We start from the raw sequence: 12,510 nt of genomic DNA, 5'->3' as shown, positions 1-12,510 counted from the left end.
TGGCAATTATTTTGACTCATTCCAAATTCAATATGAATTGCTGTATAGAAGGGAATGATCATTTCTATGTTATTCTCATTTTTAATAAGAGAAACATTTACTTAAATAAGAAAGGAGGATTTTTTGGTAAATAATTCTAGAAAAAAAATGATACTTGATGCATCTCTGCTGCAAAAAAATACCAAACTGTTAGTTTGACATTCATTACTGTAGGGTATTTTTTAAATTTAATCTAAATTTTCATTATTTGGCCCACTTAAATAAATAAAGTGCTACTGGTATAGCTTTGCCTCATCTTTTTTATGCCACAAATTTGTGGCATTTTAACAGAGGTGAGTAGATTTTTCAGCCTGACCTCTCTGGAGTGCCCTCTAGAGGAGTCCTCCAGTATTGCATGATGTATAGGCATGTGTATTTACAGTTACAGTTATGGAGCAGCTGAACTAATGCAAGGTGAAATGGCAAGTCTAATAGAGTCTGTCTTAAAATGAGCCGTGAATTAAGGAAGTTAATCTGGATGCAGACATTCACTCTGTTTACCAGCAGTAGAAATGGGGACTCAAATGCTTGTCCAAGAAGTAAAATCTTCAAATTCAAATTAAATCTATTCCTTTATTCTATGTTGTCACCCTGCAGTACTGTTGAGCTACCACAAGAGGGCAGCAGTGCACCGAGTCACTGATGTTCCTGTCTAGTTTAGATTCAGCCGACTGTCACTCTCACTGTGATTAACCTTTTTTCCCACAGGCAGAGTTTCACATCTGCACTTCTTTTACAGATGTTTAGATCAAAAGTCACGTATCAGCACTCATTAGAGCCATCATTTTATCTCATTTATCGTCTAATCTATAGTGTTTATTGTCTCTCCTTTTTATGTTGAAGTTATTTAACAGTCCAACTCTGACTTTCTCACCCAGGGAGCAAAGATCGTTTTCCCCTCCATCTTTTCCACTCTGTTAAACTTTAAGTATTGTGTTTTCTTCCTTTAACTGATACTCAGCTCGGACGTCACAGCTTCATCTGCCCCTTTAACTTTCTCACATCACTCTCTCTCTCTCTTTCTGTCCTTCCTCTAAATAGATTCATTCCTCTGTCATTATCTTTCCCTCAACAAACCAGTGAGGGTGCATTTTTTCTCATAGTGACAGTGCATTCCAGGGTAACCCCACCTCCCACAGCGCTCAGCTCTCTAATCTCCCCTTCCTCCCCTTCTCTCACCTTCCCTTCCTCCAGACCAACCTGCCAGGCTGAAATGAAAAATGGTTTTGTTGCAGTTTGATGACAGCAGGGAAGCAGAAATATGTGGGAAATGCACTGGGAGATTTTAAAGTTCTGGATGGTGTCTTCTATGTAGAGCACAAACAGAACTATAACAACACAGCTGCAAGCAACAGCCTGTGGGTTTACACTCTTCAAGTCACTAAACACAGATGTCAGAATTCACTCATCTGAAGGTCACTTTCAGCTGATTTCATGTCATGATCACAGAGCCTGATGCTTTTCAATCACAGTGTGCTTAAAGTTTGACTATTTGTTTTTACTTCATCGGATCTGGATGAAATTTGTTGTGAATTTTTAAAAGACAGCTTAGGATGTCTCCAGTGAGTGTCATCAGGACTGATCCAGTATACTTTGAATAATGAGCCAACTAAGAAAGCACTTTAGATTTTGACAAATACCTTATGAGCATGCATACAGTATATACTTAGGTAAACTTTTGTCCACCAAACGTAGCATTTTTGTTTTTTCTTGGCACCCCCTATGGGTCAGGATCAAAATGATGTAATACAGTGGATCTCAGCTGGTGGGTTGGGAACCAAAAGTGGGTCACAGAATTTACAGAGGGTCATGAATGTGTGCAGGGAAAAGAAACAATGTGCAAAAAAAGTCTACAGTTTACTGAACCATGATTTGATCTTCAGTACTGTGCAGAACTTTAAGACATCTTTGAGACAAAAATTGGGGCTGAAATAAGGCGCAGATTTGGTGTGAAAGCTGCCTGAGGGCATCACTGGACTAGAGGGAGGACTGACACACCCCCAGTCCTGCTCTGGATGTCCTTGCACACTACCAGGGGCATGGAGAAATAATCTGTTGGAAAAACACATCAACAAATAAATGCCTACATTATCTGCTGATGACAGAAGTTACACCTGTGCATCCCTAAATTGGACCAATGACTGAAGAGAAGATGTCAAAAATGACTATAAAAAACCCTCAAAATAGCAAGAACAGAAGCCTTTTTTGTGCAGCACTTGTGTGCCAAATTTAAGGCAGTCCAACTTTAGCTGTGGGGGATGTGGCCTTCCTATGACCGCTTTTCTTCTCCTAATTACAGCGCCACCATCTGGCTGATTGGGTTCATATTTCCTGTGAAAGTAATGCACAGGATGCCCAGTTATACTGGCAAATTTCATGTTTCTAGCACACACCATCCAAATGGAAATTTGAGCATTTCCAGCAGCAAAATAATAATAAGAATCTAACACAAACAGCAGGGTTCTACTCCTTCAGGGCTGAACTCTATAAAGAAAATGAGAAAACAAAAACACCAATAAGTGCAGCAAAACAAGCCTGCTGCAGGGCAAAATGTGATGCTGGTTTCTTCTCTTACATAAATCATTACAGAAGAAGTTTGCAGCATGAACTCAAATGCATATTTGAAATACTGTCCATGACCTCTGCAGCCAAAAGTTGCTATCACAATACTCATGAAAAAACATGCGCACACACCAACCTCAGCCTCCCACTCACAGGCTGAGCTGAACATAAACCAAAGTATTACAGCCTAATGCAGAAGTGGAGAACTTTTTCCCACACATATCTCTATTCTGGGTTGTGTTTTGCAGAGTTAAAGCTTTGTGAGTTGTCAGAAATGACTGCAGGATAGACTTAGGACCCTTATTTACCCTGGAAGTGGAGGGAGGGATGAAATAAGGGTGAAAGAGATAAAGAAGTATGTGAGGAAGATGAGAAGATGTGGAGATAAACAGACTAACCAAAAGAATGAAGAGAAGAGAAGGAAGGTGGGTATTGGGTTCACACAAAGAGGGATTTCAACCATAATGCAGAGTCAGAGGTGGGGCAATGCTGGCTCGACTGTGACACATTCGCAAACAAGAAGACAAATAGAAAGCAGTAGTGGAGGTGTTATAATAGCAGAATTTGAAGGTTTAATGTGATTAAAGCAAAAATCAAATGGTTCTGGCACCTGTTTTGATACAACAGCAAGACAAATAGAAGTCCTAGTCACCCAATATTTAGTAATTTCTTGTTTTTGAATTCAAAAACTGCAGGCCAACTCCTGCACACTGCCTTATTTATTCAACATCATTGGCAGTGTTTCAGGAACCAAAACGATGCCAATGTTTTTGTGCAATTTAGAAAGTGTGTAGGAGTTTGACTGCTTGTTTTTATGGATTTATTCCTCGCCAATTCTACAGCCTTCTGAAATAGATGTAGCTTTTTAACCACTGGTACTTTTTAATACTATTGATCTTTAAAATAAATGAGTTTCTTTTGTATTAAAACATGTAGCATTGGAAAAGCGGAGAACATTTCGATGACCTTAGGCTCTTCCTTCTTGCCTTCCTGTGGCTGTGGACCAAGTGATGGTAAATAATAAATACTGTGGAGGTAATGAGGGGAAAAGTATCTCAAAGTGCCATGTGAGCACTGAGCAGAGATCTGGGTCAAACATCACAAACTACCTGAGTAACACCACCAGCTGACTGTGTGCTTGTTGTGACAAGGGATTAGTGATACAGCTGAAAAAGTAGAATCATATCTTTTAAATGTTTATCTATACTCCTGAATGTCCAGATAGCACTCTGGACGGTCACTTCAGTGTGCTGATCAGCATTGCTTTGTCTTGTTTAGTGTGCAAATGTGTTTTTTTCTGACCCGTCTCATTCTGGACAAAAGCTGAACAATTAAACAAAAGTTCATTGAGATTACAGTTCGGCCTTTCTGCAATTTTCCATCTGCAGAGGTTCAATGTGTCTTTAAGGTGAAATGCGTGTCAGGGATCGATTTAAGTATCAATTAATTCAAAAATTTTGCAGTAGATATGTTCTTAAATATTTTTTGTGGGGGTTCTCTCTATTATTTTGATAAGACAGCCAAAGAGAGACAGGAAATACCAGTAGAGAGACTGGGGGAAGACAGGCACTAAACAGGGTATGGGACCGGGAATCGACCCTGTTACCAGTGCGTTGAGACTATAGCTTGATTGTAATGGTGCTTTCTCCACCACCTGAGCTAAACCAGTCTACCCAGCAGAGAAACACATGTTGGAATAAATTCCTTTTTTGTGCAGAAATTGCAAAAAATCATTCTCATCAGCAATCATATTTATGCATTTTCAAAATCATTTAATATGATTTTCTTAAAAAGAGAATAATGATGTAAAAATTGGCAATCTTTAATGCCACAAACCATATCAAATTAGCAGTTTAAGCCAAAATAATCACGGGTCAGTGTTGTTTGGAAATCATTCAGCCCTACCCTTAACTCAGTCTCTCTAAATCTACCCTCTGACTGAGGGCTGTGACCCATCAAGACCAAATCTTTCACCAGAAAAAATCCTTATCTTCCACTCTGCTTCCGGTTTCAGGGCTTTTTCGCATCAGGTGTGAGTGTTTCGTACTGTGCCCAGACATGATTGCACCCCATTCGATCTTCTTTTATGGTAATAATATCATTCCATGCTCGAGCACAATAGGTGTCGGTATGCATGCAGGTAGTTTGAAATTTAGCAAAGTAGAAGGAGAAAAAGAGAGAAATGCAACCACTTGGGTCTATATTTGTTTATATTATGTGCAGACATTAGAGTCCATCCTGCAGGCAACCATAAATATTTCAATTATTTTGAAGCTGCCAACAACCACCCTCTTCCAACTTCAACATCTGCCGTGTAGCACAGAAGATGACACGGGTACGAACTGATCAATAAGGTCTTGTAAACATATTCTAATGTTAACCTACATTGAGACTGGTCTCACTAACTTAAACATACTAAAGGTGAGCTAAACACACTATAATGCCAAAAGTATTTGCTCACCTGCCTTGACTCACATCTGAACTTAAGTGACATCCCATTCTTAATCCATAGGGTTTAATATGACGTCAGCCCACCCTTTGCAGCTACAACAGTTTCAACTCTTCTGGGATGGCTTTCCACAAGGTTTAGGAGTGTGTTTATGGGAATTTTTGACCATTCTTCCAGAAGCGCATTTGTGAGGTCACACACTGATGTTGGACGAGAAGGTCTGGCTCTCAGTCTCCGCTCTAATTCACCCCAAAGGTGTTCTATCGGGTTAAGATCAGGACTCTGTGCAGGCCAGTCAAGTTCATCCACACCAAACCCTCTCATTCATGTCTTTCTGGACCTTTCTTTGTGGACTGGTGCACAGTCATGTTGGAGAAGGAAGTGGCCATCCCCAAACTGCTCCCACAAAGTTGAGAGCATAGAATTGTCCAAAATCTCTTGGTATGCTGAAGCATTCAGAGTTCCTTTCACTGGAACTAAGAGGCCAAGCCCAGCTCCCGAAAAACAAACCCACACCATAATCCCCCCTCCACCAAACTTTAGACTGGGCACAATGCAGTCAGACAACTGCCAAACCCAGACTCGTCCATCAGATTGCCAGATGGAGAAGCGCGACTCGTCACTCCAGAGAACGTGTCCCCTCTGCTCTAGAGTCCAGTGGCAGCGTGCTTTACACCACTGCATCCGACACTTTGCATTGCACTTGGTGATGTATGGCTTGGGTGCAGCTGCTCGGCCATGGAAACCCATTCTATGAAGCTCTCTACGCATTGTTCTTGAGTTAATCTGAAGGCCACATGAATGTGGAGGTCTGTAGCGATTGACTCTGCAGAAAGTTGGTGACCTCTGTGCACTATGTGCCTCAGCATCCGCTGACCCTACTCCATCATTTTACGTGGCTGAGTTGCTGTCGTTCCCAATTGCTTCCACTTTGTTATAATACCACTGACAGTTGACTGTGGAATATTTAGGAGTGAGGAAATTTCACGGCTGGACTTGTTGCACAGGTGGCATCCTATCAGAGTACCACACTGGAATTCACTGAGCTCCTGAGAGCGACCCATTCTTTCACAAATGTTTGTAGAAACAGTCTGCATGCCGAGGTGCTTGATTTTATACACCTGTGGCCATGGAAGTGACTGGAACACCTGATTTCAATTGTGAGAGTCTCTTGCACTTCAGCCCCTCCACTCGTGGAGGTCGGTGCTCACAAAAGGACCAGCAACAATCAGAGGTGTTTCAGTGGGTAAACCAGGTAAACCCAATGAAGAAACTGGAGCACACGAATCACTTGAGGACGTTTAATAAGGTGCAGAGGACTAACGTTTCGACGCGCACTGCGTCTTCATCAGAGTCAAACAGTACTGGTGCAGTTTGAAAACCTTAAATCCCCTCCTGAATAAAGAGTTACTACACTGATTGGTTGTTTGAGGTGGGACGTCAGCCCGCAGTGGACCAATACTGTGACAGCACTCATGTCAAACTATCTATTCCAAACAGGAGTATGTGAACATATTTCACAACAAATATATACAAGTATACAATATTTACAAAATACATAGACCGACAATGTCACCTGGCTGCCTGCTCCTCCCTCTGGTTTTTACAGGTGTGGTCACTGCGCTCACTGCTCAAACTCCTCTGATACCAAACACTTCTGTCACCCCTGGACGGGTAAAAGATTTCCCATAAACTCTTTCATAAACTGCAGTACCACACACGTCATCTACATGCTCAAATGTCCCTGCAGTATGGTTTATATCGGTCAGACTTAACGTCCCCTCAAAGCACGCATAGCAGAACACAAAGCAGCCATCCGCAACAACAATATGGACTATGCAATAGCACGACATTACAAACAGGTAAATCACGGCTCCGCTGCAACCCTCCGCTTCTGGGGCATTGAGAAAATCTCTCCCTCCCTGAGGGGTGGTGACATGGTCAACAAGCTCCTCAGGAGGGAGGCATTTTGGATATACACCCTTAACACAGTTGAACCTGTTGGACTGAATGAAGAACTTAGCCTCTCATGTTTTTTGTAATATGTGGATTTGTTACACTTAGTATGTTACATTTTACCGTCCAAAATTGTCGGTCTATGTATTTTGTAAATATTGTATACTTGTATATATTTGTTGTGAAATATGTTCACATATTCCTGTTTGGAATAGATAGTTTGACATGAGTGCTGTCACAGTATTGGTCCACTGCGGGCTGACGTCCCACCTCAAACAACCAATCAGTGTAGTAACTCTATTCAGGAGGGGATTTAAGGTTTTCAAACTGCACCAGTACTGTTTGACTCTGATGAAGACGCAGTGCGCGTCGAAACGTTAGTCCTCTGCACCTTATTAAACGTCCTCAAGTGATTCGTGTGCTCCAGTTTCTTCATTGGGTTTACCTGGTTGACAGACCTGATTTCAATTATTTGGATGGGTGAGTGAATACTTTTGGCAATATAGTGTACATCTGTCCCTATCAGCCTGATATTTTTCATTATGTAGCGCTTAGTAAAAAAAACATTTGGACTCCTTTGCATCAAACTGTCTGGATTGCTGTTTTGTAATCTTTTGAAATGCTTGGCCTAGAAATAATCAAAAAGAGCTTTTCTGATGGTATACTTGTGCTTTTAAACATCTCTTTGTCCAAACGATGTAAAAACAACCTCAACAACCCCCAGATAAAGGCTTTTTGTTTTTCCTTTTTGAATTTTTGTGTTCTCCACCAAAGAGCACCTTCACTACATTCTGTTTGAACTTCAGAGCACTCCAGACTTCAAAACCCTCTGAATTCAAATTAATATTTCATATAACAATGTTCCCTACTTCGGTAAACAGCACAAGCTCAACTACACTGTTGCTGTCAAGCATTTTTCCGTCATACATTTTGCCTCTTTTACAGATGTTAACTTTCTCCACAGGCAGGTAAACGGTAAACAAACTTGAGCTTGCATAGTGCTATTTTCGTCTGTCTGACTGCTAAAAGTTCTTTTTAAAGCAGAGGTCACACTTACCCATTCACTATACATCATTATACAGGGTGCAACAAGCTTTATGCTATAAAGGAGGAGGCTGGGGTGGAGGAGGTTAGGCTTTGCCAGCAGCAGCAGTATGATGCATCAGCATTAATGCAAGCAGGGATTAGTGAGAGGTATTTCATATCTAAACACATCGCTGTGTTGAGAGAAAGAGCTGTGATTGGCTATGGGAGCAGGGAGGTGATTATTGTGATCAGCTGGCCGTCAGCTGATCCCAGCTGGGCGTATGGCAACCATGTCCTACATGAACTAATGCTACTTTCATCTAACGATTTAATTTTTATCTGGGTTTTCTTATCAGGCCTGTTTAATTGCCTGGCACTAATTCTGTCATCTCTGTGTCTCTTTTGGCCCTCTAATCTGGTGAAAAGGTGCAGTAATAAGCCTTTCTTTTAATAGCTTGAGGGTAAATTTTGACATATTTTGACATGCAAAGCATATTTGAACATGTCATTCAGTGTCTAAATTCCAGTGCGTGCAGAAAGTAAGCCTACAGATGCTTTCGTTGATAAGTGTGGGCTGTTTTTACACATTTTGAATAAATATTTGCATTGATACAAAGATATCTATGTAGCATCCAACACCCCACATTGGTTGGAAAGTGTGAGATCTAATCAGACGTCTGCAGATGGACTAGAAAAGCATTGTGGGAGTGATCGTGCAGACAGGGCAGGAGCATATGCCACAACACATTTACATACATCCATTTCAGAGGAACTGCAGAAGCTTTCAGAGGGAGAAAACCACTACTTTGGCTGACGCTTTGCATGCCATGCAAACAGAGGAACATTTGAAAAGTTATGACAGAAGCTGAACTGGTGAACTGGACTTAATTATCTGACTATGCATTCATATATGCAGCCCAGCAGTTCTGTGCACAGCTGGATTTTCACTGGAAAGTCAATGCTGAGTTGAGAGACAATGTTTCTTATTTGTAGAAACACTCATCCTCTTAAGGATCATGGGAGACTCCAAACACAGCACTGTTTGTACCATCAATAATGAAAACAACCCAGGATAGGCTCCTGTCTGTGCTTCACTTGAATTTTTTTAAGTCTTACAAGTTGTACATGAAGTCAGACTGGGAATACAGGAGAATCTAGCTGAATTACACCTGATTTTCCCTCTTGACAAACACAGGACGAATCTGGGTTGTGCTTTTGGTTGTACTGATGTTTGGAAAATATTGTCTAGTAATCTGGTATAACAGATCCAGTTGAGTAAAACTCCAAACAGTTCTAGAATCAGCAGAGTCACCCTGATAATATCAAACATGCTTCATAATTAGAGTTTAAAGCATGCATTATTACGTCAGTGATTTCTGGGACCACAGCAGCAAAGAAAACAGAAAAGACAGACATGTTGGCATTGCTTTCAAGCACTTTAACATTCCTGCCCTGAGGCTAACAGTAGCTAGCATGCTAATGCTGAAAGTGACAAACAGGAATCTCACCTCCAGTTCTTACTGAAGAACGAGCTATTCATGTCAACAATGTTGCTCTAAATGTTTTATCTCGTTGACTTCTTCAGCTTAATGGTTTTGGCTTTGCTCACAGTGACGCTTTACTACAGCAAGCGACAGTCAGTCGGTGTTTACATATGACATGGAATTTAAGACTTTTAAGACCTTTTTCAAGACTCTCTCAATAAATTTTAGGACCCCATTGCACCTTCAATTTCTAACCAGTTATGTTGGAGACATAGTTATGTGCATATTTTTGCAGATTGTAAGATAAAAACATGACAAAGTAGTCAGAAAAATGGAGATAGTATTTGTTGTTGTAGTATACAAACTAAAGCTTTCTTTTGCCCTATTCGCACAGGATAAGTATTACCTGTGCACCTTGTGTAATTTGACTTGCTATTAGTGGGTTTTTCATTAGTTGTTTTGTTGTTTCTCTTGTCCCTCTCCTCTTGCTGCTTTTCTCCCACTACCCCTCCTTCTAGTACTTTCCAACCCGAGCGCAGCTTCTGCAGAGAGCTGTCAACATGAGCCTGGTCTGCTCGACAGTCCTGCCTTTTAGTTAAGGAAGGTTTATGTCGCCACGGGGGATTAATGCTGGACTTTATTATAATATCAATGATTAATGCTGGTGTGTTATAATAGGCCAAAACAGAGAGTACGGTCTAAACCTGCCCTTGAGGTAACTTTGGATATGATTTGGCGCTATACAAACGAAGACTGACTGATTGATTAATTGACCCCCTGATGTCAGTGTTTGGTGTGGTACATTTGCACTGGATAAGCGAAGTCTGTGATGTACCTGAATTCACTGACATTTCTAAAGAAAAACATGGGGGTACTGCATGGCTGCAGCAATGAAAATGCACAGTGATTTTTTGTTTCCATAGCTCATACAAGAAAAATGCAATGTCATGCACATTGTGTTCTGCAGGTGACGTTTCCTTTATGGGTCCTATACATACTGTTAACCAGAGTTTACAAAAGACAACATGAGCATAAGTGTTTTATAAACAGTAAGATAACAAATGCTTTACTAATAATTACAAATACATAAAAAATAAATAGTTACATAAATATATGTGAAAAAGTTTTAAAGTGATAAGCACCATAAGGGTTTATTAATGAGTAAATTAGTGAGGTGTTTTAAAGAGCTAATGAGTCTCTCAGTTTAAAGTTCAAAGTTGTTTTAAAACTAATAAAAGTATTTTTAATGTTGTTGACTGTTATCTTGGTTTTATTTTTAGGGATTTACAATTTTTGGTATAATATTGGATTTGGAAGGTATTAGCTAAAAAAGGAATGATCATATTGGCAGGTATGAAAATTTCAGATGATATTTAGAACTAATATTTTTGCTATAAAAATCTGCCTATATCAGCTGTAAATATTGGCTGTATGAAAAAAAAACAGGCAAGTGGAGTTTTAGTTTTTTACATGCCTATTTACTTTCCTTTTTTCTCCTATTTGTTTTTTCTTAAAAGTATTGATTCAGGCCTCGCTGAATCAATTAAGCACCGGCTTCTGAAAAACCCAAACGATACCCAGCCCTTTTCATAACATATAAACAAGTAGTTTTTTAAATAGATGATGAGTTAAGTATTTGCTAATACTTTAAGGATAAGGATAAACTTTATTGTCCCCTAAGTGAAATTTGTCACTGACAAAAGTGCAACAGATTCTTCTAAAAAAATAGAAGAATCTGTTGCATTAGAAATACAATACACAGAGACAAACATCTCTCCACAGTGTCACAAGATAAAGAAGCGAGTTATGGGTAGAAGTTTATATTGCACCTGCCCTGTAATATTGTACCAACCTCATTGTGGTAAGTGGATTAAATACTGTATATTGCACATACCCATTGTGCATGATCGCAATATGCCTGAAATAAAAAAAAAAAAAAAAAAAAGAAAGCACATGATGACCACTTCAAGATAACCCTGTAAAAACCAAAACAGGTTAAGAAGTGCATTTACAAAACTGTGCATTTATTATTAATGTAATACCTTTTTTGTTTTATGCATTTTAAATCAACTTCTTTAAAAAAGTACATTACTTCTTCTTCTTCTTTCCTGTTTTAGTCTTTTCTATTTTTCAACTGTCAATTTCTGATTTTATTTCCCATCTGTCATTTCTCTGTGAAGCCGTTGGTCTGCATGCTTTCATGTATGAAAGGTGCTTTATAAATAAAGTTGAGATGAGACTAGAGGGATGATTATCACTCTTTATGTGAGTTGTACAGCCAGTTATTAAATCAGCTGGGATTTAAAACTTCATACTCTGAGGCTGGCCTGAGGCGAACTCATTGTAAACCTATTCCTGGTTTCTGATAGTTGATTTATGCATCGGTCAGCGAGCTAACACAGCAATAGCATCAAAATGTGACCAGCCGTCCAAAGCAGACATGAAAAGCTCATCTGACACCAGGAATACACTCTGAGCGTACAGTAGCTGTGCTGCAGCAGGTATCAGGTGAGACGCAGCCTCACACTGCCAGTCCTTTCACGTCACAACGACATGTCTGTGCCAGCAGCACACAAAGGTCTGGCAGAAGACTGCAGGTCAAATTATTCTGGGATGATTGAATTTCTAAGAACGAAGCTTCCTGGGTAATTCAACAGGAGGTATAAAGTCTGTGAAAATGTGACGTGAATGCACAAAAACGAGCCACTGACTGACCGTGTTCTGATCGGACGAGGCCGATGAGGCCGCCGAGGGCGTGGGAGAGTTTCGGTGGTTGTTGTGTTCGGTGATGATGCTGCTGGATGTGACGTTGTTCTTGATGGCATTTCGCTGCGAGCCATCGCTGTAGTCTGCTGGGGGGAGAACCATGGTGGCCTCGTCTGTCTCTGTGTCCTGGTGGTGAAGGTTTACCACGCTTCTGCTTCGGTACGGAGCAGAGGACACGCTGAAGAAGAGAGAATACAAGGTTTAAGAGGACAAAAATGGAACAAAGGC

General features: G+C 40.3%; 1 protein-coding gene across 1 annotated transcript in view; it reads right to left on the bottom strand.

Annotated features, from left to right (window-relative positions):
- The window catches only part of baiap2l1b (BAR/IMD domain containing adaptor protein 2 like 1b), a 63,302-nt gene that overhangs the window by 4,649 nt on the left and 46,143 nt on the right, over positions 1-12,510 (bottom strand). The window contains exon 12 of the mRNA XM_041817554.1: positions 12,232-12,460. Within this exon, the coding sequence (XP_041673488.1) occupies positions 12,232-12,460 (229 nt within the window). The remainder of the gene's footprint in view (positions 1-12,231; positions 12,461-12,510) is intronic.

Source organism: Cheilinus undulatus, linkage group 21 (genome assembly GCF_018320785.1).
Source record: "Cheilinus undulatus linkage group 21, ASM1832078v1, whole genome shotgun sequence".
Taxonomy (NCBI): Eukaryota; Metazoa; Chordata; class Actinopteri; order Labriformes; family Labridae; genus Cheilinus; species Cheilinus undulatus.
This window is presented reverse-complemented; position numbering and strand designations above follow the sequence as displayed.